The sequence below is a fragment of the Sprattus sprattus genome (genome assembly GCF_963457725.1).
Source record: "Sprattus sprattus genome assembly, chromosome: 8".
Lineage (NCBI taxonomy): Eukaryota > Metazoa > Chordata > Actinopteri > Clupeiformes > Clupeidae > Sprattus > Sprattus sprattus.
The window spans coordinates 13,363,086-13,387,830 of record NC_137927.1 but is presented as its reverse complement, the minus strand read 5'-3'; the positions used below and the strand labels follow the sequence as shown (position 1 = coordinate 13,387,830).

The window sequence follows — 24,745 nt, the reverse complement described above, 5'->3', positions numbered from 1 at the left end:
AAATAAAGGATCCTAACCGAAAAATATTCCAAATGTCTCTCATTTAATTAATTTTGCAGTCAGCGTTTACTAAAATTAAATCCATAGGCTACTGTACTTATCCACGCGGGGGAGCGCGCAGTCATAATTGTTGGATTGGGTTATTTACAAATGGTTCATGTCGCCTTAGAGTGAGGTAGTGCATTCTTCTTCTTTTATTATACTTATTGTCATATTATTTTCAAATGGTTAAAACAAATTGGCCAGGTTATAACGCGTCATCACCGAACAGCCTGCAACGCGCCAGTCATGTCTCCACCAACAGACATACAGGCAGGGAGGTTCTATTCCCAGCACAGGGAGAAGGAATACATGAAGAAATCAAACCGAAACAGCCAAAAAGACATTATTTAGTTCTCATTCAATGAGAACGCCCCGTCAGCAGTATTCATGTTGTGGCTCTTTAATGAAAGTCTTTACGGTCCGTTGAGAGTTGGATCACGTGTCACAGACGGCAGCGGTACCTTTGCGAGTTACCGGAGACTGAAGGTGTTTATATTGTAAACTGGTGGCAGGGCGCCCTGCTGTACCTCTACTACACCTTTGGACGTATATAAGGGAAAGCAAGATGACAGACCGCTGATCGCACAGGGAAGATGCTAGCCGTGAGTTTTCTCTTGCTGGTAACGGTTGCCGGTGAGGCTGCGGCTGACCTTTACTTGACAGAATCGCTGCCTCCGGAGCTAGCCCTCAGTGCGCTGCCGGTGACTACCCCCACTGCTCACCATCAGTCAGAGTACAATCAGCCCGGGAGTGCAAGGTCTGTCAGGTCTGCCGAAGAACCAGCAACCACCACTGACAACGGGGAGTCGTCTCATCACGGAGGAGGTTATAAGATAGTACAGTGGGAATGGAGTTATGTGCAGACACCTTACACCATCGCCATGTGGCTTCTTGTGGCCAGTTTTGCAAAAATACGTAAGTGATCAAGCCTACTTGACAACAAATTCACACTGCTAATATGGATTAGTGTATGTGACCCGTTAAACTTACACAGATTTTCCAAGACCACTCCATATTCTTAAAGTAACCAAATACTTTAAGTAACTTTGCAGCCTATGAGAGCCCCTAGCCTAGTACCTTTCAAGACATGTATTTCCTCTGTCGCACACAATTTGGGCATGATGTATGTAACATTTTGAGTAGCTGTTGCCTCAATGTAGCGTCCCTCCTTCCTACTGGCAGTACAGACGGTTCCGCATCATCAACCATAGTCTTTTGAAGCACACTTTCTGCTCACATTCTTTTGATAAGGGCATAGGAGAGGTATGTCTAGAAACGGGTTTCTTTACTATGGTAGTACCTTAACAAAGTGAGAAACCACATGCATTTTCTTTTGTTTAAAATAATGTTTTGAGAGAGACTTCATACAGTGGATGGCATAACAGAGCTGAAGTTACCTAATGTTCAATGAAAAAGAATTCAGCCTATTTTTAATTATATTAAACGTTATTCCTATTCCTAACCATCTGTTACAGCACACTAATGTAATAATGGCAAAGCATGTTAAAATAGGTCAGTTTAAAGGAGCAAATTTGGTCATCTTCGATCAGTCTCCCCAGTTGGACATTGGCGTTGTTACTTGACTGGTCCACTCAGTAAGACATGCTGTCCTTTGGAGCCTTTTGATTGTGTGGGCGGTTGCTAGGCATCTCGTCAGCCCACTTCATTTTTATCCAAGCTGTAAAGATGCTGTTTGTGGTGAATACACCAACTGATTAACGTGGGACATGCAGTCTTGCATGAAAGATTGACTAAAAACTAAGTATTTACATTGCCATTGACATTTGTCCTGAATAAATCTCTGTGCAGAATATGGAGACGGGGCAGGAGATAAGAGAGTCAGAAGCAAGCAGATAAATTAATAAATGCATCTGGATAAAACCATTCTAGCATGCAGCCTATACACTCAAGGAAACATACAATATTGAGAGTGGATAGACATGGAAACAGCCAGCATTTTAAAGTATTGGTTGTAGAACGGCTTTGTGGGAATACTGCATGCTTATAAAGTTACTAATATAAGGGCAAGCAGAACTATGAAGCTGAAAACTATGTCAATGATGGCATACATTTATAAAACGGGTAAATAGGCTGGAACTGGATATCCAGTCACTCCACACAAAACACCAAAACCATCGTTGAGATGTTTTCACTTTACTTATATGCAACTCAGCTGTCCACACAAGAAAGTGTGCTTAAACATATTTCTACCATAGAGATGATAGGGTTATTGCATTTGAATAGTGAAAAATATGTTCATGTGTTGTTACCCTTCATGTCCATTACCTGAGATGGAGTCACCTTAAGTCTGAGATAGTTGACAGGGTTGGTATTAACATTACCTTTCTGTAGCAGGTATTCACATCCTTCTCCTCGCACTTCACCTTTACCAACGTTAGTCTCATCTGACGTTTATTCTTATCTTTGCACTCACACACACCCCCACACACACAACACACAAACATATATACTCTCTCTATGACACACACATTACTCTTTAGCACACTTTCAGCTGACACCGAAACCCTGAGGGGTCCCTAAAAGAGGGACAGAACGTGTGCTGTCTCACTTCATTAGCAGTGAAAACCATGACTGACACGCTCCCACTCATTAAGACAAATGGAGAGCACCTCACTTTGCATTAAGAGAAACCTGGGATGCTTTAGCCTTTTTCACTCCTAGGGTTTTCCCTAATAAGAACCGGTGGCCCACTAGCAGGTCTCAGTGTGGAGGAACAGGTGCGAGTACACAGAAGAGGTACTTCTGCTGCTGTTATGACCGTCTGGACCGTATATACTAGCTGAAATAAGAGGGTGGAAGTGTGCCTTGTGGTTTCATTGCTGTTTCCTGTTTGACTCATTTCCGTTTAAAAGGCTAAATGGTTTTGTAGGAGTGGCAGCGTGTGTTGTTTGCTGACAGATACACTGAGGAAGAGATCATGTCCTTAGTGTGGGGGCCTTTGTTGGCTGCACGGTTGGTAAGTGATGACTGTTATCAGCTGCAACTGTGGTAGTCTAAGTATCTTTTAAAAACAATTGTGTCACTCTCTCTCTCTCTCTCTCTCTCTCTCTCTCTCTCTCTCTCTCTCTCTCTCTGTCTTTCTCTTCCTGTCTCTCGCTTTCTCTCTCTCTCCCAGTCTCTGTGTGTGTGTGTGTTAGTTGTGTGTGAGCAGATGGCATGATTTTTTTCTTTGTCTTGTTTCATTTGCATGTAGCACATGCCCACATTCATGTTTTGTTAATGCGTGTCCGACCTCTTTGTGTGTGCATGTTTGTGCGTGTGTGTGTGTGTGTGTGTGTGTGCTTGTTTGAGTGTGTATGTAGATGTGTGTGTATATGTGAGTTTGACTGTTTATGAGTGTGTTATGTGTGTGTGTGTGTTATGTGTGTGTTTGTACAGTATGTGAGTGTACCTCTACGTGTGTGTGTGTGTGTGTGTGTGTGTGTGTGTGTGTGTGTGTGTTTTGCTCCTAGCCTTCTGTGCTCTCCCTGTGATGACTCATGGCAGGCTGATTGATGTGTTCCTGTGGCCAAAATGGACACCAAACACATGAATAATCTGCACCATTGAAGAGTCTGATTACCCACCCTCTTCTGCCTATTATATCAAATCCCCCCTTTCGTTCTTCATGCCCTAGGAGTACATCAACACACTTAACTCTTGATTCTAGGGGAGGTTTTCCACATTTGTCCGGTTTACCTAGGCACACTTATTTTCCCCACAACCGTAGCGGTAGACACACACTATCTACAGTTATCATTTTTATTTATTTCCATATGCTTAAGTATGTGTGTGTAGTGTGTACTAGTCATTTTATCTGCACACATAGGCCTTTTGTCCTTAAAATGAAATAAAATTAAAAAAATAAAATTGTAATTTATAAAAATAAAAAAAGGCTATAAAAGCTTGTTAATGTGTTTTTGGTGTTCTTGTTCACCAAGTCAGTCTCAGTCTAAGCCATCTAAGCCATTATGTGTGTTTAGACCCATAATGTCCACTGAAGTCTCAGGAGAGGTCTTTGTACTTTGGACAATGAACATCTGGACACTTCAATCCATTTGATGTTTTTGTGAACAGGCCCTCCTCTCTGTGTTGTCCGTCTGATGTTAGAATTAGTCCAACTTCATGTTCTGTGTATGCCCTAATTGTAGCAACGCATAAAGATTACCAGGGTCTTTTTCTCACCTCATCGGGAAGGGTGCCATGTTAACACTCTGTACATGAGCTGTGAGGTTGGCAGCTTGTGAAATTCCCTTGCCTGTGTGCAAAGTGTTTGCCACTGAAGAGTTGTGTGACATTTTATCATTAAGTGGATTACAGAAAGACTGCATAAGCACATTCCCAAGTCATACTCACAGTGATTTCCATCTGTCGTATGTAATCTGCAATTAGGAGGAGTCATAGTTTATGGCCGGCCTCAATTCACTGCCACGGTTGAATCCACTAAAATTATTCCATTTGTAGATGTTGATTGTGATTTTGTGATTATGGTTAAAAGCCTCATATCGTGTTTTACATAAAGTGATTAGATAGATCGATTTACAAGAGAGGAAGGAGCACAACATTAATGTGGGACGATAAGAGATGCTTACTTCTCAGAGATTTCTATCCATCCCTTTGAACTGCAATAGGTGAACATTGTCAGCTACCTTGCAGGTACAGTTTTCAATAATATTTCCCTTTCATTCTGTGTGCTGACAATAACTAATGTAGTGTCCAGCAAGCAAAAACAAATCAATTTGTTTTCAAATGTAATATCCCTTAAGTCTAGACTGCACATATTTAATCCCCTCTCAATCTACAGTCTAAACTCTAGGTGTTCAATGAGAACTGAATGTCATTCTGTACCACACAGTCAACTTTCAAACTCTGACGATCAAACATTGTTGTCTGGCAGATGTCCACGCTGGATTACTGTGGTCCCAAGGAGTCCACATTTGACCTTATTACTGTGGGATGTATACCACACATATGTATTATTGAGGGCATAAAGATGTGTAAAATACATTGCCAAAATATGAATGTATTAATGTGAGACTATCTGCTCTCCCTGACTGTAAGATTTGTTTCTTCTCTCTCCCTCCTCAGTGTTCCACTTCTCCCAGCGCTTCACCACTGTGGTACCCGAGAGCTGCATCCTCATCATTATCGGCCTGGTGCTGGGCGGCGTGGTCCTCATCACCAACAAGGTGCCGCTCTACCAGCTCGACCCGGGCCTCTTCTTCCTCTTCCTGCTGCCCACCATCGTGGGAGATGCCGGGTACTTCATGCCAGCCCGGCTCTTCTTCGACAACCTGGGCCCCATCTTGATGTACGCTGTGGTGGGCACCCTGTGGAATGCCTTCTGCACGGGGTTCTGCCTGTACGGGATGAAGATGGCTGGGGTTATTGGTGAGGCTTTGTCTGTGGCAGCATATGTGAAGGACTTATACCTGCTAGTTTCTCCCTACATAAGTGTAAAATATGCATTATGTGTATACAAAATGTAGTGTGCTGTCCGCCATTTTCTTTCTGTACTGTATGATTTCTTTGTCCATAAGGGAGTTGTAAACACAACTGGCAGTGATCATGTGAGTGTGTGTGTGTATCTTTGTCTGTGTCTGTGTGTGTATGTACTTTATGTGCATGTGTTCACGTATGCATGGATCTCATGTGCATAGACGAAAAGGTGGAGGGTGGCTTGATGGAGTTCCTGCTCTTCGGGGCACTGATCTCAGCAGTGGATCCCGTGGCTGTGCTGGCCGTATTTGAGGAGGTGCACGTGAACGAGACCCTATTCATCATCGTGTTCGGAGAGTCACTGCTCAATGATGCAGTCACCGTGGTGAGTCATCTACCCCCTGTCAACAAGACCCCTTACTGCCTCCATTAGTGGCAGAGAAGACCAGTTTCAGGAGCACTACTGGGAGATGCTGAAAGGTCATGTGACTCCAAAGATGGCAGGACACCATAGAGTATAGCGATAGTACCCCTCTCTTTGTTGCTAGCTTTCTCTGTCAAAGACCAAGGAAGAACAAAGAACAAATCCTCCTGATTCATCTGATGTCGAAGGCTGACTGACAGTATTTTAATGTACTTAGTGGCTGACACTGAGAATTGACTTTCTTGTTTACTCTTAGTCATGAATATTCACCAGTGCTCCATTTTAATGTCAGGTCATGTAGTATTTATTCTGGAGATGTAGTGCAGCGTAATAACTTATTGATAAAGCTCTAGCCTGTCTGTTGCCATAATAGATATTGAGTCTGTCTGATGATCTCATAGGATCTCCCTGTTAGTGAGGAAGCCTGAATTAAATCCACCTTTAAAAGCGTGTGAAGAGGTGTTTCTCTATATAAAAGCACTCAAATTACAAAACAGTTTTAGAGCTATCCATTCCACTATCCACTAGACCTATCCACTGCACTGATGCACTCAAACACACACACACACAGCTTCAATGTAAGTGCGGCCTTGTTGTTTGTGCTCACCCTCTTGTACGTTTTGTACACAACTCCTAGCCTGCCTCGCAAAAGGGACTAGATCCTGTGCATCAGGCCTTTCCATAAACAACATGGCAACGTGTTCATTCTTTAAGTCACTCAAAGAAAATGCTTTGCTGGGTTTAAATTGGGGAAAACATCTCTTACCAATAATTTGGTTAAGACAGAGGTGCAACACAAGGATGTTTTGTTTGAGTGACCCCTTATAGAGTAAAACGACTGTCAGTCTTTTGGTCTTAATGTTTCTTTGGTCTAATGCAAGCAACACCCATCTAACTATTCCTTCATTAGCAATACGGATTAGAGCACATTAAGAGTTTGAGCCAACCCCTGACATTCCTGGGCATTGCCTACTGTACCTACGTCTGTGCTAATCTGCTCAACGTAGCCTACCAGTGTTTCATTCCCAGTGCAACTGGCACAGCTCTAGTACCCAGGCTGGAATGTCACCCAGATATTCCCCCAAACTACCTCACACCAAAACAATCCTGAATCCATGTTCAGGTAGAGATGTTTCACACAGTAGGACCCTCTGTTACTGTGTTATAGCAACTATAAACTCTCATAGTCTTTCAGTGCTAAAGTCACAAGTTAAGGTGCTGTGAAGGTGAAGCAAAGTTCATGAATTCTGAGATTGCAGACTGCGTTGGATCAGTGGAGTTGGGGTTAGGGGCCTCTGAGTTCTCCGGCTCCATTTCTTACTCCCTTAAGCTCAAGGTCATTAGAAAGTAACAAAAGCTCCTTTCCTTGAAGGCCCAGAAAAGTTTATTTACATTGTTGCGTGTCAACAGAGAAAGCATACTTACCGCCCCCCCCCCCCCCCCCCATTTTTCTTTCTCTTGTATTTAAGTCTTATACAACCAACTTTAGCGTACCCATGTAGCTCGTAAGATTAGTTTAAGTTAACACAGTCACATTAAATGGATTTCTTCGTCTGAAACTGGTTCCCACCACACTTTCTCAGAATCTTGAGCACATGCTAGTGTTGGTTTATGTGAATATTAGTTTGTGCAGCCATGCATTTGAGAATTTGCACGGTGAATTTGTGTGCAAATTATGGACATGCTGCAACTTGGTGTCAGTAATATCAAATGAAATGAAGGAAAACCACATTGCTATTGTATGTTTGATGGGTTGTAAAAAAAAAAATACAGACTCTTTGTTTTGTGAATTCAAAGAAAAGAAGAAAGAAAAACAGGACTTGTTTGTTTGAATGCCCAGCACTGCCGTTTGAGTCTGGCTGCTCATGCTATTATTGTGTGACATGTGCAATACATAAAGATATGGGAATAGCATGGATCTCCAGCTGTTGTTGTCAGAGTATTTGAGTATAGGGACACAATTGTATTACACATAATAGGAACTTAACAGAGCAGCCATATGGTAAATGGGAAGCAGGGAATTAAGCAAGCTTTCAATTCACGTCAAAATGCAACCCCTCCCCCTTGCACCAAATGACCTCTTCTTTGTCTATCTGTATGAGGACACCTGCCTTAAGACTCATAATTAGACTTCCACTTCAGTACATTAAAGGACTACCTTTATGGGTTGTCTGTCTGTGCTGCCGGTGGGTGGATGAGTCAGTGTTTGGGGTTAAATCAAGGGATGCTTTTAAAGCCAGGGCGAGTGAGCTCTGTGGTAGAGTTCATTAGCGTGATCTTAGCATTTGGGCCTGATGCACAGTGGATAAACAGGAAATATAATTAGGATGTGAATGGCCCTGTGATGTTGGAGGGCTTCTTAGGGGCATGTTGATTTCCAATAATGCAATGATGAGTCAAGAGTTCCAAAGAGCAGAGAGTAGGAGTTGTGTCTGAAAGGATCTCAATGGCAGTGGCAAAGGTACACCAACTTGACAATCATTCATCTTTTTCAGGTGTTGTATAAAGTTTATATCTCATTTGTGGCTGTGGGCCCTGGCAATGTTCTCACTGCAGACTATTTCAAAGGAGTAGGTGAGTATTTTATACACCATGCCCAACACACGGGCATACAAAGCTTTAATGATACACATCATTCTTCCCATCTCCACATCATGTCCTTGAAAATAATGTGCTTTGTGGACTTAGTTAGCTCTGTACCTTAGTAGCCTCACGCATGTAGGCTATATGAACAGATAAATCGAGGCAGTATGTCATTTGGGTCAATTTGTATTAATTTTGCCTCATGCACAGTAAGAATAGAACACTGTCTAATACCCTGTACAGCCTGTCATAATGCATTTCTTTTGTATAACACTCTCCTATTCTCTGCTGTCTCTTGTCTGTGCCTCTCACCTCCAGCCTCTTTCCTCATCGTTAGCATCGGTGGAACGCTGGTGGGCCTGATCTTTGCCGTCATCCTCGCCTTCACCACACGATTCACTAAGAAAGTGCGCAGCATTGAGCCGCTGTTTGTCTTCCTGCTGGTGTATCTGGCCTACCTGACTGCCGAGCTCTTCTCCCTGTCGGCCATCCTGTCGTGAGTACTGCCTCCAGATCAATGCCTTTGCACAGTTCAGTAGTGCTTGTAAGACCTGGCTGGTAGACCTAGCTGTGGTCTATGGTGTTACTATGCGTGAAGGTAAGCCAGACAAAATTAGAGGCTTAGATTCTAGCATAAGCAACAGCATGGTTATTTCAACCTGGGCTGCTGCCAATACTGCATTGATACAGTGCAGTAAGCATTCACTGCTACAATTTATTGTATAATATAAGAGTAAAGAAGGCCTGCTGTTTCAGAGTATTCTTAACAGCATTTATGTACGCCTTCTCATTTCTGTTTCAGTTTTTAATGTTATTTAATGGCCCCCTCTTTGAAGTTTATGTCACAAAGAAGGAGGCCTTGTACTTTGGTAGAAGTGAGTCTTGTTATTGTGCACGGAGCTGGAAAACTCAGCTGTGTGCTGCAAGAGTGACTCATGTCTGAGTGAAAAGGAAAGTCAAGGTAGGAGTAGAGAGGGATGCAGAAGTGTGTGTGTGTGTGTGTGTGTGTGTGTGTGTGTGTGTGTGTGTGTGTGTGTGTGTGTGTGTGTGTGTGTGTGCAGGTGCGCTGGAACCTCTTTCATGCCTGGGGTGCTGTGGGCTCTACTGACATATGTGACATAGGCGGAGATCCCGGAGGGGATCTATAAAGTTGCCCCCCCCCCCCCACCAATTCTGGTCCGCCAGCGCTTTTTTGGGGTAAATGGAAGTTTCTTTTGTGGATGCAATCTGTGTTCGTAACAAAAAGGGAGTTTCTTTTGTGGTTGATGCAGCAATCTGTCTTTATTCCAGTAAAGTGCGCAATCTTTTTTCCAGTAAAGTGTGCAATATTTATTCCAGTAAAGTGCAGTAACGAAGCACGTGGAACATACCCCGGATTCAGCGTGCAGATCTGAAGAGAAAAAAAGACTTGTGGTTTCATCATCTTTGAAGCTTAGCTGTGTTAGCTAGCTGTCTAGTCCTGCAAGGTAGCAAACGCAGTTCGAAGAAAGCATACAGAGAGGGAGGGCAATAGGGCCAGACAGCAACTTTTTCATGCCCCCCCCAGGAATTACTCTTTGAAATGTTACCATACATTGTCCCCCCCTACAAAGAAATGGGATCTCCGCCTCTGGTCACGTCACAACAATATAATATTAGACAAGTATTTAGAGGCTATAGCACTGATTGCGACCACTAACTGACATTTTAAAAAACGTTTAAAATACACCAGAACCAAGTATGAAATATTTCTAATAAATGCAAACTTTATTTCATTTTTCCGTAGCCAGTACACATTCACTGCCGGAGTTCAATTTATGCAAATGTCCTCCATCATCTACGATTATATCCACATACATAGCCTAAATTAAGCCTAGAGGCCGAAGTTGAAATTGGCTGGGTATTGCCTTACAATTATTGCCAGCGAGAATCTAAACATGTAAACAGATCCAAAAAATAACAACAACAAAACATATAACACGATCGATTATGTGGCATGTTCCAGATCTCGGCATAAATTATAAACGTCATTAACATTCACAACTCCTGTGAATCCACAATAAAGATATATAAAGTATTTATTTTTCCCTGCCTGATGCAGCGCCCTCAGCACCCCCCTTGCCGCACCACTGTGTGTGTGTGTGTGGACATGTGTGTGCTCGTATCTATCTTTGGGTGAGTTGTGTATCTGTCTGTCTGTGTGTGTGTGTGTGGGTGGGTGCTTTTGCATGTGTGTGTATGTCTATCTGTGAGTAAGTTGTGTGTGTGTGTGTGTGTGTGTGTGTGTGTGTATGTGTGTGTGTGTGTGTGTGTGTGTTGAGTGTGTGTGCATGCACATGCACCTCTGTCTCTTGACGAATCCCACTCTTGTTCAATAAAATCTTTCCTGGATCAATATGGCAGCAGTGCCCATCTTAACCGTATTTGATGAATTGCTCCCCGGCGTCAGCATGGGGGAGGCTGCAGTCAATAATGTAGCTGTCATGACATGTAATCTAGCTATGTGGTTTAAATATCCACCCTTGTCTATGGTATTGCTAAAATGCTGCACTTACACTGTATTATACCTATTGCTTTGTTGCTTTGCATTTTTTAACCAAAGAAGAAGTATGGTGATAATATAATATCACTGAAATATCCAAGGCTATATTTCTCAAAGCAATCGACGATACCATTTGAAAAAGAAAATGTAGTACACAATGTCATTTTCAGTAACACAAGCATTAAGTCCTCCCTGTGATTTATTAAGCCATTAAACTACATGACGATGCAGACAAGAGACAATTGCAAAAGAAATTAAAAATAAATAATAATTAAAAACTAAATGTTTTTTCAAATTATTTTGACCAAGCGGTTTTAACAACTGATGTTTGGGTGACTTTTATAAACCCGTTACATACATTCAATTAACCATATCTTTATGGTAGGCTATGTTTTTGTTTAAACTTTATAATGCCAGCAGCCAATCAGATGATAGCCTACTCTTCGCAGCACGGGCTCGCTGTTAAAGCTGCGAGCTGTGGGACTGGTGCACGCACGAGCTGCAGACAAATTGACTGAAGAAAAGAGTGCGTGTGAGTTGAGAGGGAAAGCAAAGCAAGATTCATTGCAGTTCGCGGTTGAAGATATGAAGCACAAAGAATTTGATCAAAATAACCCTCTCAAATCCGAACTGCGAGCACAGAAAATACATGATCTTAAAGCCCAGTATGCCCGATCTACCATCATCCTGACTAATTCATTAACTGCCCAACATTGAGTGCATGAGTGCTGTAGCTGAAACTTTGCTAGGGAATATGCTGGACACATTATGTTTAATGTTAATATGGAAAAAGACAATAAACACTGTTGAAATATTATTGAAATGTAGACCTTCATTTGATCTGAATCATAATGCACACCTTGACTGTTGGTACATAAAACACATGCAGTCCTATATCAGTGAAATCAACGGTCATAAAAAATATACCAAGATTGAGAAAATGTTTTGAAACTGGACCCCTTAGATTTTTAATTGGATACCCCTGCCCTATAGGCTAGTCCAGGCCCAGTGGAACTAATTTGGTTCTTGTGCAAGTCAGAACACTTAATACGATTATTCATGCTTGAATTAGATAATTTATCCTGACCAAAACAGTTCTGTATTTAGAAAAGGTTTGCAGTGTGTTAGGTAACAGATGTGTAAAGGTCAGATTGTATGGGAAGATAATTAACATGGGGCTTAATCCTGTGAAGATGACTGTGAAGGAGAAGGGCATATTTGCCCTACGGCCAGATTTCCTCAGAAGAAAATTCAACAAGCGCCCTCCTTTGGTCACAAAATGTGTCCGAATTTAATGATCATCGTCTACTTTTTTGTATAAAAATAGAATTTGTATTAAGATAATGTGTCTCTCCAGATCCTGGCGACCATATTCTATTCTGCACAAAGACATAGATATGGAGAGGGTGTGTCTATTAGCTGTATTGTCAGCCTTTGCAAATACTGGATTATACTGTGTGATAAGCCAACCTCATTATCACCTGTGGAGCTGAATAGGGACATGGAATGAAAATCAACCCTGTGAACAAAGGTCACTAACTGAACCAGTCTGAAAAGGCAGTTTGGCTAAATGAAAAGAGCATGACATGAACACAAGGCACCAGATACATGATTAGTTCAGTGTATTTGCCACGAAAGAAAAGTCTACATTTTCTCACACAGACATTTAATGTGTTTTTAATCTTTATCACATACAGTATGTGTCATGTGCCATTGTGCCATAAGCCATTAATTTGAATTGAAACCAGTTCCTCAGTAAACCAGTAATTGAAACCAGAACCTCTCTTCTCTCACTCACCTTGACAGGCTGACATTCTGTGGCATTGGCTGCAACAAGTATGTGGAGGCAAACATCTCTCAGAAGTCCAGGACTACTGTGAAGTACACCATGAAGACTCTGGCCAGCATTGCAGAGACCATCATCTTCATCTTCCTGGGGATTTCTGCTGTTGATAAGTCAAAGTGGGCCTGGGACACTGGCCTGGTGTCCTGCACCCTGATCTTCATCTTTGTGTTCAGAGCCATGGGTAATCACACAATGGGCCCTCATTTCATTGACCGACAGCGACCAAAGTAATGAGCCGCCACACATGAACTAAAGCTAATTTAATAACTTGGCTGCAGGATGCGGATGCAGAATAATGAATAATGAAATGTCATACAATTATCAGTGAAGAAGCATCCCTTTGTTCTTTGTAAATAAATATATGCTATAGTTATGGTTATGGCATTTGGTAGACACTTTTGTCCAAAGCCAGATGATCTGATGTATTTTGTTTTTCTCACATGGAAGGGGTTGTGGGGCAAACATGGTTCCTGAACTGGTTCAGACTGGTTCCTCTTGACAAGATCGACCAGGTGGTGATGTCGTACGGTGGCCTGAGAGGTGCAGTTGCCTTCGCCTTGGTGGTGCTTCTGGATGAAGAACATGTGAAGGGCAAAGACTACTTTGTTGCAACAACTATAGTTGTGGTTTTCTTCACAGTAATGTTTCAGGTGAGCATATTTGGAAAATACAATCTGTTGAGGATGGAAATCATATCTTCTCAGCAGAGAAAATGTGACATTTGAACTATTAATGTTATACAACTCTAAAACAATACAACAATAATTTGATGTAATACAACACTGAATATATTTGCAATCACCACAACACATTACCACTGATGTGCAAAGGGGTTGGTTAGCATTCCAATATTCCTGCCTCTAGAAACGCCTGAGTCTGGGCATCTTCATCTGTCTATTCAGCCTTCTCTATTCCCCTTCGGCAAATGCATTCTCTCTCTCTCTCTCTCTCTCTCTCTCTCTTTCTCTCTTTCTCTCTCTCTCTCACTCACTCACTCACTCACTCACTCACTCTCTCTCTCTCTCTCTCTCTCTCTTTCTACATTTATCTGTCTGCCCCCCCCCCCCCCCCCTTTATACCTATGTGTCTGTGCAGACAGATAATTTATCTGTCTAGCCTGGCATTTACCTCTGCCCAGTGATAGGTTGTCGCGATTGCCATCACTTCTCTGAAAACGCAGAATGTAATTATGATGAATGAAGAGATTTATCGCAAATAATGGTGTGCAACTGTTTGCGTGTGTGTACTCAAGATTGTTTTTTAGTGTGTGTGTGTGTGTTTGTGTTAAGGAGAGAGAGAGAGAGTGTGTGTGTGTGTGTGTGTGTGTGTGTGTGTGAGAGAGAGAGAGAGAGAGAGAGAGAGAGAGAGAGAGAGAAAGAGAGAGAGAGAGTGTGTGTGTGTGTATGAGAGAGAGAGTGTGTGAGTGTATAAATAGATTGACTGTGTTTGTGTGTGTTTGTGTGTGTTGACTGAGTGTGTTTGTGTGTGTTTTTTGTGATGGCCCCTGTCCCTCCACATCTTCACCATCATTAGCTTCCAACTGGTGCCCGGCTGGGAGGTATCTGAGGACACAGTGCCAAAGGCAGAAGCTCTAAAACAGATTTCAATATAATGTGCCATTGTATTACTTCTCCAGAGTGGAGACTGGTATCAGATTTAGAAAGAAACACTATCTGTCATTAGCCAGCCATAGTTAGCAGTGTTAGTGTGAAGATTAGATAAAAGACTGTTGAAAACCAGTGTGCTGTATATAATGTTATGAGCATATATTGCTGTTTTACAGACTATAACAGCAGTCTTCTGTTCTTATTGTTATTACTCCCCTCTTATGACATTTTACAGTAGAGGTGGCGATTCTTGATTCATCTCATGTTTGTTTTCCCTGTGTCCTCCTGATAGGGACTGACCATCAAACCCCTGGTGGGGTGGCTGAAAGTACCACGGGGAACGAAGAGGAAGCCCACCATCAACGAGGAGATCCACGAGCGAGTGAGTACTGCCTGACATGTCAACCTTCAAGGCAAGGCCTATGGGATGGAGTTTTGTGGCTGCTAACTCTTTGGTCTAGGTCTGTATTTGTATTAAATAAATGCTTTTTTAATGTTGCTTTGTTTGGAGATCTAATATGATATGATAGAAGTGATCAAGTGCTTGATACTTTTGATTTTAGGTATTTTAGGTAGAATACATACTAGTAAACACTGAACAAACACGAGTAGATACTCTAGCTAGCTCCCATGGGTCAAGAACGGAACCATTACGTTTACAACAATGGTGTTATGACCTGGTTTCACATGAATGTTAGTTGTTGTCAGAGGTTATATCTTGTGAGGATGTGACAGTCCTCAAACAATATGTGTGCTACATTCATTCTTACTGAACTAATATGAATACTTCATAACTATATTGTGGGAAATTAAAATAATTTAGGGCTGTAACAGGATGAAATTTACAGTCTCCATTTCCAATAGCCAACATTTAAAATGAAATGCTTGAGTTCACTTTGCTTGAGTATCCCATCTGAGTTAGCATGTAGTCCCCAAAATGCCATAAATTCACCACTCGCCATTAATGGGCAGTAGTTTTACAGTGAATTGGCATCCAGTCAAGCATACTACTGTACTTTAGGAGTGATGGCCAGTGTTGACTCACTGCCTCATTGTGAGAGTGGATGTCTGCTAATAGGGCTGTACGTATCTGTGAAGATTTATGGCTACCTAATCAGTGCCACAGCACAGAGGAAGCCATTTGTCTCATACACCTGTTCTCAGGCTGTTAGGATGGAAGCATAGGGAGATTATGCTATTCGGTCCTTACTATGTGTCACTGCTCACTCACACACACACACACACACTAGCTCACTCACACACACACACACACACACACACACACACACACACACACACACACACACACACACACACATTTTGATATACATAGGCTAGTAGCCAACTCTTGCCTTTTCACCACAGCTCTTTTTGGCAGAATGAATCATTATGAGTCCAAATGTAATGCAATCTGAAACAAGTGCATGACAGGTTCTATGTGTGCTCAATATGGTCCATTTGTTCTTACAAATTAAAATCCATCCCAAACCTATTATGTTCAAAAGGCCTTTGTCTGGCAAATGTGACAAAAATGGGCAAATTCACCATAATCCTTTATTTACAGTATCTGAACCCCAGAAGTTTGTGTGTATGTGCATGTGTGTGTGTGTAGGATGCATGCGGATTCATTCTTGGAGATCTGTGTCATTGAGACGATGAGCTTGCCATGCGGCAGCTGTGTATTTATAAGCCCATGTAGTGGCAGCTGCGGGAGGTGCAGCAGAAAGAAAGAGAGAGAGAGGGAAACAGAGAGAGAGAGAGAGAGAGAGAGAGAGAGAGAGAGAGAGAGAGAGAGAGAGAGAGAGAGAGAGACTGATGCTCTAATATCAGTCAGATGAATAAATCATCAGAGCCTACCCCAGCCAGTGTCCACTCAACTCAGCCTGCCTGCTGGGACCTCCCAGGACAGGGGCGAGGTGTGGGAGGGAGGATAATCCTTGCCTCACTGAACATGGTGGTTTGAAAATAGGGATGTGACTCAGCCTCTCTGTGACACTGTACCACAACTTCACATTTGTCACTCCCATATAATTCCCCATGAATACTAACGATAAATCCATTTACCAGCTTGTGTACGGGTCACAGAGCTGATGGGCCTATATTGATGGGCAAATTCAGGTCTTGCAGAGCTATGATGTGTGGGAAGTGTGGCTTTACAAATGGGCAAGGAAGCTTTGAGAAATTTTGGAAGTTCAGTGAACTTGAACTCGACCTGCTTTCTCTCCTCAGGCATTTGACCACGTCCTGGCGGCAGTGGAGGACATCGCTGGCCTCAACGGATACCACCACTGGAGAGACAAGTTAGTGTCTTTTACCGGAGCTTCTGACTTTCTCAAAATAGAGCTCCCGAAAAAAGGGACACCTAAATTTAGTTATGAGTTTGAGAACAGTGGCTCGATTGTAATCAACACTCTTTTCAACAGCCTTGCGATCAATACTGTTTTTTCCCTCTGTGCAGGTGGGAGCAATTTGACAAGAACTACTTGAGCAAGCTCCTGATGCGCAAATCTGTGTACCGCAAGAGTGAGCTGTGGGAGGCCTATCAGAAGATCAACATCAGGGATGCCATCAGTGTTATTGACCAGGTGAACTTACTGACTTCACAGAAAAGTTACTGCTCTAATTGCTTTTTTTGATCAATTTAACTAGTGGTTTCAATTAAGTTTCCTCCTTTAAACATATCAAGAGCTTGATTCCGGTTTACATTTCATTTCCCACCTCGTGTTGTGAACAATGTGATGTGTTGCCACAAGATGGCGATGCACTTCAATATGTCGGTGGGCTCGGACTCATTCTAAGCTTTTGAGTTGTCCTGTCCCTGTTACAAGATACCTTTCCTCATAAATATTTCATACGCATAGTCCCCTTTTTGTCCCAAGCCTAAAGCGTTCTTTTGAGACTTATGACTGTGATTCCCCAGCCAACCAACAAAAGGCAGACTTTTCACCGAAAGCCTATTGTTAGTGTGTGTAGAGACGACGACACTAAACACAGGTAGGTGCAGAGGGAGAGAGATAAAGAAGGGAAAAGAGATAAAGAAAGAGTGTAAGATGAAGAGTGATTGTGTGTGTGTGAGAGAGAGATATATAGAGGGGCTCCTGAGAGTGTTCCTCAGACCAACAGTTGTCAAAAAACGGGAATAATTCTCCCCTTTGTTTCCCGGTCCGACGCCAAACTGCCGGCGCTGGCTCCCTGCAGGCATCTGATACCTGATTGTTGCCACATCAAAGATACTCATCTGTGGTGGTGACATCACAGCGATGCTGGAAGAAGGCCCCAGCAGGGCGGTGCCAGCAGGAGCAGTCAGACTCCTTACAAATCCTCACCAAGGGCTGAATTACATTAGAGCACTGTAGAGACATAGAGAATAGCAAACTGCTGGAAGACTCCTCCAAAGGGATAGATATCTCTATATATTCATATAAATATCTATATATCCATAGAGTTATATAAATAGACAATTTACAATTATATTCCTTTAAAAAGGGATCTTGCTATCTTGTTAGTTTGCTAATAGTGAGTTACACACTATTTCACCCAAAAGGTGTGTGTGTGTGTATGTATTTTATCAATGTCATATGAAATCATTAGTATATATGATATGAAGAGAACATGTGTATACTAAACCATTGCGCTGTTTCCTAGTGTTTTGATGTTTCCAGTTCAAAGTCTGGCTGTGATTTTAATTATGTTCAAAGTGAGGTGTCAGGAATGGGTGCCAAAGCCTTTTCTGTGTCAAAGAGAATGTGATTGTATTACATTTCAACTTGGGGATCTCCTAAGTTGCTATGTTGGGCTGTTGAGTGGAGCCTGCCTAATGAAAAACTGCCTGATTGACAGGGGGGAGTGCGTACTGACACGCAGACAGGGAGAGGGCGGATTCGTGGGTTGAGGCAGTGATGTCTCCGGCCCAGGATCACATGTGTGCTGAAAAGGGCTGATAGGAAAGTACAGGGAGGAGGCCGCCTCACTCCAGTTGGGAGGTGTGGTGTTGAGAACATGAAGCTTTGGTCTGTCTACAGTCCGAACTACTTGCCTCTGAAACATATTCTGTCAGTTGCACACAAGCCAGAGCGTCTCCTGTTCTCTTTTTTGGCTCCTCATAACCTCACCCGGCCTCCCCTCATCTTCATCATATTCCACTCAGTCATTTTATTATTGTTCAGTGATAACATCATTGCTTGTTTATTTGGGCCGTCCAGTCCTATATAATACAATAACATTTCTCATGGTAGAGTTCTTCTCAGCTGACTCAGAGTACACAATCTTATCTCCCTGTATTAATTTAATTTCTTCTGTGATGTATGTATGCAAACTCAGGCCACAGAAACACAAACATGCTGTGGGATCGGACAGGCATGTGCCCCTGCGCGGTGGGAATATCGTAGAGAGTTTGTTGCAAAGACTTTCATGCCACAACCTTTTTCTTTCTGTGTGTACAGAAGGCCGGTACCAAAAAAAGAGTCTTTTCCTGCATCCTTGAGTTTTAAACCTGTCAGCTTCCTGAGCTGAGTCAGATTGTTAATATTAGCACAAATGTAACAAGCTCAAAAGTACCTTTCACTCATTTTTAGGCCACCCAATGCACTAGCAAGGAAAAACATATAAAGGAAATTATGCTATAAATTAATTTTTGGGCTACTTTGTTTTCCAGAAAACCACTCAATCAAGATTAGCTGTCTGAAAAAGTACCAGCAATGAATACCTTACATGTAGAGCAGGAAAATGTCCAAGCCATACTCTGTCTGCGGCAATGCATGCTGTTTAGATTTAACTCCTTTTTTGTCTGTTGAACATTTATGCACGGCCCTGTCCTGAAATGTTTAATGGCCATTTTCATCTTTGCAACCACAGCATATAGAGGAAGTCTGAAGGAACAGGCAATGGTAGAAGTCATCATACTTACATTGTCAGGAGTCATTACTGAACCATATCCCAGAGCTTTGAGGTGAAGAAACCTCAGATGTATGGCTGGTACCCACTTAAATTACCAAAGGGAGAGCTGCTTTTCGTCTCTGCCATTTCTTCTACATGTACTACAAAGAGGCCAGTGGTACATGGTACAAGAGCATATACATGTGCTGTCATCCTGCCAAGATGCTAAGGAAGGCCCAGATGACACCCATTTAGTTTTCCTTCAGGAAACAACTCACATACATGACATACATCTACATTTCTCTTTTTCTCTCTCCCTCCCTCTCTCTTCTTCTTTCTTTCACTCTGTCGTCCAGGGTGGTAACGTGCTGACGTCTGCTAGGCTGTCTCTCCCGTCCATGGCCAGTAGGACATCCTTCCCCGAGGCCACCAACGTCACAAACTACCTGTGAGTACAGCATTCACGCTTTGTACAGTTCACCTAATGCACAACGGCAGGCAGCAAACTGTACATGCAGTACGCACACTTATATGTCTTAAGCTAAGGTTATAATTATAATTTTATTGATGTCCTCAGGCGTGAGAATGGCAGTGGCGTGTGTCTGGACCTCCAGGGGATAGACACGGTGCCCAGTGCCAAAGTGGAGGAGGAGACAGAGACACACCATGTTCTGGCCGGCAACCTTTACAAGCCTCGGAGACGAGTATGACTCATTGATCCGTTTCTTACCAGCTATTTGTTGGACATCCTGCACCATATAACCACTTCCTTCAGGGCATAGTATCACCCCTTTCAGTGTGTGCCATGACAAACCACCCGCTGTATTCAGACTCAGTTAAGTGCGCAGTTCTTTCAGTAGGACTACAAGGCCAAGCATATAAATCCCCTAGCTTCAAGGAGAGTGACACTTACTGAACATTACTGTTAAGTAAATAAAATGATTCCAGTTTGTTATATTGGTTGGTAAGGTTGTGAACAGAAACACTCTTCACCTGAGAGTCTAGTGGGGTGGCATTGAACTGTAAAAATATATATAGAGAGAGAGACACACACACACACACACACACACACACACACACACACAGACACACACACACACACACACACACACACACACACACACACACATGCAGACAGACATACATAATAAATACATAAACAACAAACTGTTTGACTTGAGAGCTAAGTCTGAAAATGGCTTACATGGAAGCATATAAGGTCTATAAATAAATCTCTGCTCTTCCTCCGTACCACCAGTACCACCAGGCCCATTACAGTCGACACTTCATGACAGTGGGTGACCAGGAGAGGCAGGACCGTGAGGTCTTCCAGAGAAACATGCGCAGCCGTCTTGAGTCCTTCAAGTCCACTCGCCACAAGCGCCACAAGAAAGACCGCAGCCAGAAAAAGGTTATTTCACACACCTGTATCTGGAGACATGGACAGAAAGAGAGAGGACAAAGCACACATATTCAAATGTATTCACACACATTGGTATTACGTTACAAAGACCACCAATTATTTTATGATCCGTTCATTACATTCTTCTGTGAATGAAATACAGTATTTATAAATCCTTACCAGCTATGAAGTCTGAACAGTGCACACCATATTACCAAAGGAGAGAGCGAGAGAGAGAGAGAGAAAGAGAGGGGATTGCGGTGCAGGGTCTCTCCTGAATGTAACTTAAGTTCACACTCACAAGGGCAGAGTGAGGACATCAGCCTTCAAGCTGACAAAGATGGAGGTTTATCATGACTGATGGGCCTTTTCACAGGATGTTCTCACTGGGTCCCAGTGGCGGAGATAAATGCACTCTCTCTTCAACCGCTCTTGCCCAAGAATACACATGTCTGTGCCTGCCTCGTGACTCAAGTTGGAGTATCACGTTATGTACTTTTCTTTTCAGCTCTCTCTCTCTCTCATCACTTGATTTGAGGTATTCTGTTATGTAAGAAAGCCAGCATTATAATTTACCTAGAAACACAAACAGCATCGACAACAGGAAGGTGAGAGTAGAAAACACTTTGGCATGTTTGTGCATCCTGATGTACCCTGGTCATAAACCTCCTCATGCTTTCCCCTTCACAGCGCAGAGGTTCAGATGTGAAAGAGAAAGACCAGGAGACTAATGACAAACCCAGACGCAATGTCAGCTGGCAAGACAAAGGTATGTTGTTTTATTGCTTGAGGGTGCTGTCTGGAAGTTCATTAACTCTGTTTCTCTCCAACTAAAACCTTCATAGACCGTGTGTGTGTTTGTGAAGATCATATTATAGAGAAGACATTAAATGCTGGAAACTTTTGGCATGAAATGTATAGTTTTGTGGAAATGAATTATAACCCATAGATAAACGTGTGTTCAATTATTTTTTATATATATTAATAACATATGGTAAATTCAGAAAAACCCCAACATCTCTATTATCAGCACTGGTGGTGTGTGCCAACACTATTCATTTCAAATGTATTTGTCCTCCAAGTTATTGAAATCAATTACATTTAATATATACATATACAGTATAATATACTCAATGAAAACAATATATTTTTTACTCAAACACTCCTACACCATTAGAATTGAGTGGACATTCCCTTTTTTCCTTCCAACCATCCTTTATTTCCATGTCCTGCACCTGCCCACCGCCCCCCCCCCCCAACACACACACACACACTTGTTGTTGTTGCATTTTCTCTAATGAAACCTTTACACAGACCCAGTGGCTGTGCCATTTGAACCAGAGGAGAGTAAGGGTGAGCACTCTGAACCTGAGAAGGAGGAGGACATGGGAATCACTTTTGTCGCTCGAAAGGCCCCCGAAACTCCAAAGGAGAGACCCAAATCAGGTGAGCAACTCAGAGACAGTGGCTGTACATATACCATTAAATACCACTGATAAATATTTGTGTTAGTGCACTGTATTGATGATTGAATGTTGTTCTAGTCCCTGCTGCACTGGAGGGGTGCCAGAGTCCTCCCGTTGTCCCTCCGTCTCCCACCTGTGCTGAGAGGACCCTGCCCTGGAAGAGTGGGTTGGGCACCTCACCTGTCTGTGTCTCCATGGAGGCCACCAAGATCATCCCCATAGACCTCCAGCAGGCCTGGAACCAGAGCATGTCCTCCCTTGAAAGTCTGTCATCCCCACCGGTCCTTTCTGAGCCCCAGCACCCGCGTGTCAGCGCCCTCTCCAGGATGGGAGGTCCCATACGCCCGCTGTCCAGTTTGATGCCCGTAACGGGGATCAGTGCTGGGGAAAGCTCCAATCCTGTTCCTAACCCGGCCACAGGCGAGTTCCGGTTCCCGGCAGGAGACGAGGAGGAGAGCGCCCTCTCCCACCAGCAGCAGGAGATGCAGCCCCTCATGTCGTCTGCACGGCCACCCCCTCCACCCCCGCCTCCTCTTGCACATGGCTCGGCCCGCAGGAGGAACCCCTGCGTGTATCTGAGGAATCTGGTGACAACGCCACCAGGCAATGAGCCTTACAGTAGAGGGCCAACACAGCTGTAAGGGCCTTTGTCAATACCCTATATGTTCTCTTACCAGCTGTCGACCACCTCATGTCGTATTATGTTGCTCATCTGAGGTCGTTCTTAACAGCCTTAGTTGGTGACTCAAAACAAAGGTTAACTTTCTTTTTTTATATATTAATGATATGCTTCATATATAAATTTAAATAGTGTTTTTAAACACAGGGCATTGCTAAATGTAAAGGAGCTTATTTTTGAGTATAGCTTTAAATATGTGTTAGTCTGACAGTACTTTACAAATACGCTGAGTGGTATCCAATGGAGTCCTAGAGTGGACAGGGCAATTCATTCATCATGGAAACATTAGTAACATTTCCATGATTTCAGACAGTGCCCTGTTTTATGTACTAAGATATCCTTGTCAGTCCATGTCAGCATGTAACACCACTGAAAAATGTCTAGACCCTATTAGGAATGCCTTACAGGGTGTTCATATTAAACAATAGCTTAATTTACACTCTCCTACCCCACAGAGAAATGGACAAAAAGCAATGCTGGCAGAAATAACTAAATGGCAACGCTTAACTGCTTAACTTTAGTCTTGATATTGGCATGCCCATCCAAAACAAAAGTGAAAGACTACAAGGATTCAGGCCAGCCAACCCTCACTGTGAAGCCCAAATTCTTGGGATGAAAGCACAGGCGAGTCTCTTTTCTTTGCCTGGAGATTGAGAGGGAGCAGTGGCACCACGTGACTTGTGCTGAAGGGTAGCCACAGCGGGCCCACGTCTTTCAGCTCTCATGAGGCACATTGCCAGCCAGCGCAGTGAAGCCGTACAAGCCACTCACTTCCTATTTGCGCCGATAAATCTTTAGGATATGAATTGAAAGGAGACAGTATTACCAAAGCTGCACAACCTCTCAAAGTCAGAATATCTACTACAGTAGTTATTTTGAGGGGTGTCTGTTTTCCTCATCACTCACAGTTATGACACACACTGGATTAATCAATTAGTTCCTCTCTTTCACTAGCTGTAAAGTTGCACTTTAAATCAATTCAGTTTGTGCTTTGCGTATCAGTTTTATTTCAAATGTGTTAAACAAGCACAGCCTCATTTCAACACGTAAAAGTACCTGTTTATTTTGCTTTGCTGTTTTCCTCTCTCGTGCCTGCTGGGGAAGATGTTTTTATTTTTTGCACAGCTGACACAAAAAATGTAAAATGGACAAAGAATTGTTTGAATGACCAAAGTGTGGGGGGAAAACAAAACAAATTGAATGTTTCTTGTGTGCCATTTCTAACTGTCTTTTTAAATTGTCTTTGTGTGTGTGTGTGTGTGTGTGTGTGTGTGTGTGTGTGTGTGTGTGTGTGTGTGTGTGTGTTTAGAAGGTTATATATCTTGTCATGACTTTTAGTTTATGTTAATTAGCTTTTGGGGACGGAACAATGTTTTGTGCCTATAATCGGTGTGCAATCAGTTTAAGATCAACCAATTAAATAGACAAATGTTCAGTTCTGTTGTGCCTGCTGTTATAGGTGCCCATAGCACATACTGTATATCAAAGATCCTCTAAATATACACCTGGCAATGCTGAGACCTCACAGTGTTTTGCAAAATTCAAGTAAAGTTATACCGAAAACCAGCTAAATTAAATTGTATTCAGTGCACAAAATGGTGTGAAACATATTGACGCTGAAATGAAAGAAATTAAATCGATTTTTTTTTTGGTGTTGTATGTAAAATCTTTGCGTTCACACAACTTCAGTTTGGGTTATCGGAATCACTTTCCCCCTCTGGTCCAGTGAATCAGAGCACATTAGACAAAATTCTGATTGTTTCAAATATCGTGCAATCTTTGGAACCCTTTAAACCACAGGTCCCAGTTCTTGTCTTTGTACTGCGAGTGAATATTCCTATGTAAGAGCCTTCAGGCTGGT

The 24,745-nt window shown here is 42.6% G+C and overlaps 1 protein-coding gene across 1 annotated transcript; it reads left to right on the top strand.

The window, feature by feature from the left end:
• Window positions 1-635: 635 nt before the first annotated feature.
• Window positions 636-22,846, top strand: slc9a5 (solute carrier family 9 member A5; the record flags this gene model as incomplete). The annotated part of the gene is made up of 16 exons (XM_080844110.1): window positions 636-957; window positions 5,131-5,433; window positions 5,703-5,866; window positions 8,401-8,479; window positions 8,807-8,984; window positions 12,816-13,036; window positions 13,303-13,505; window positions 14,755-14,844; window positions 16,692-16,762; window positions 16,921-17,047; window positions 19,694-19,785; window positions 19,915-20,041; window positions 20,596-20,748; window positions 21,430-21,508; window positions 22,054-22,185; window positions 22,284-22,846. 16 exons carry the CDS (start codon window positions 636-638, stop codon window positions 22,844-22,846), a joined length of 2,904 nt encoding a protein of 967 aa, XP_080700236.1.
• Between the last annotated feature and the right edge of the window lie 1,899 nt (window positions 22,847-24,745).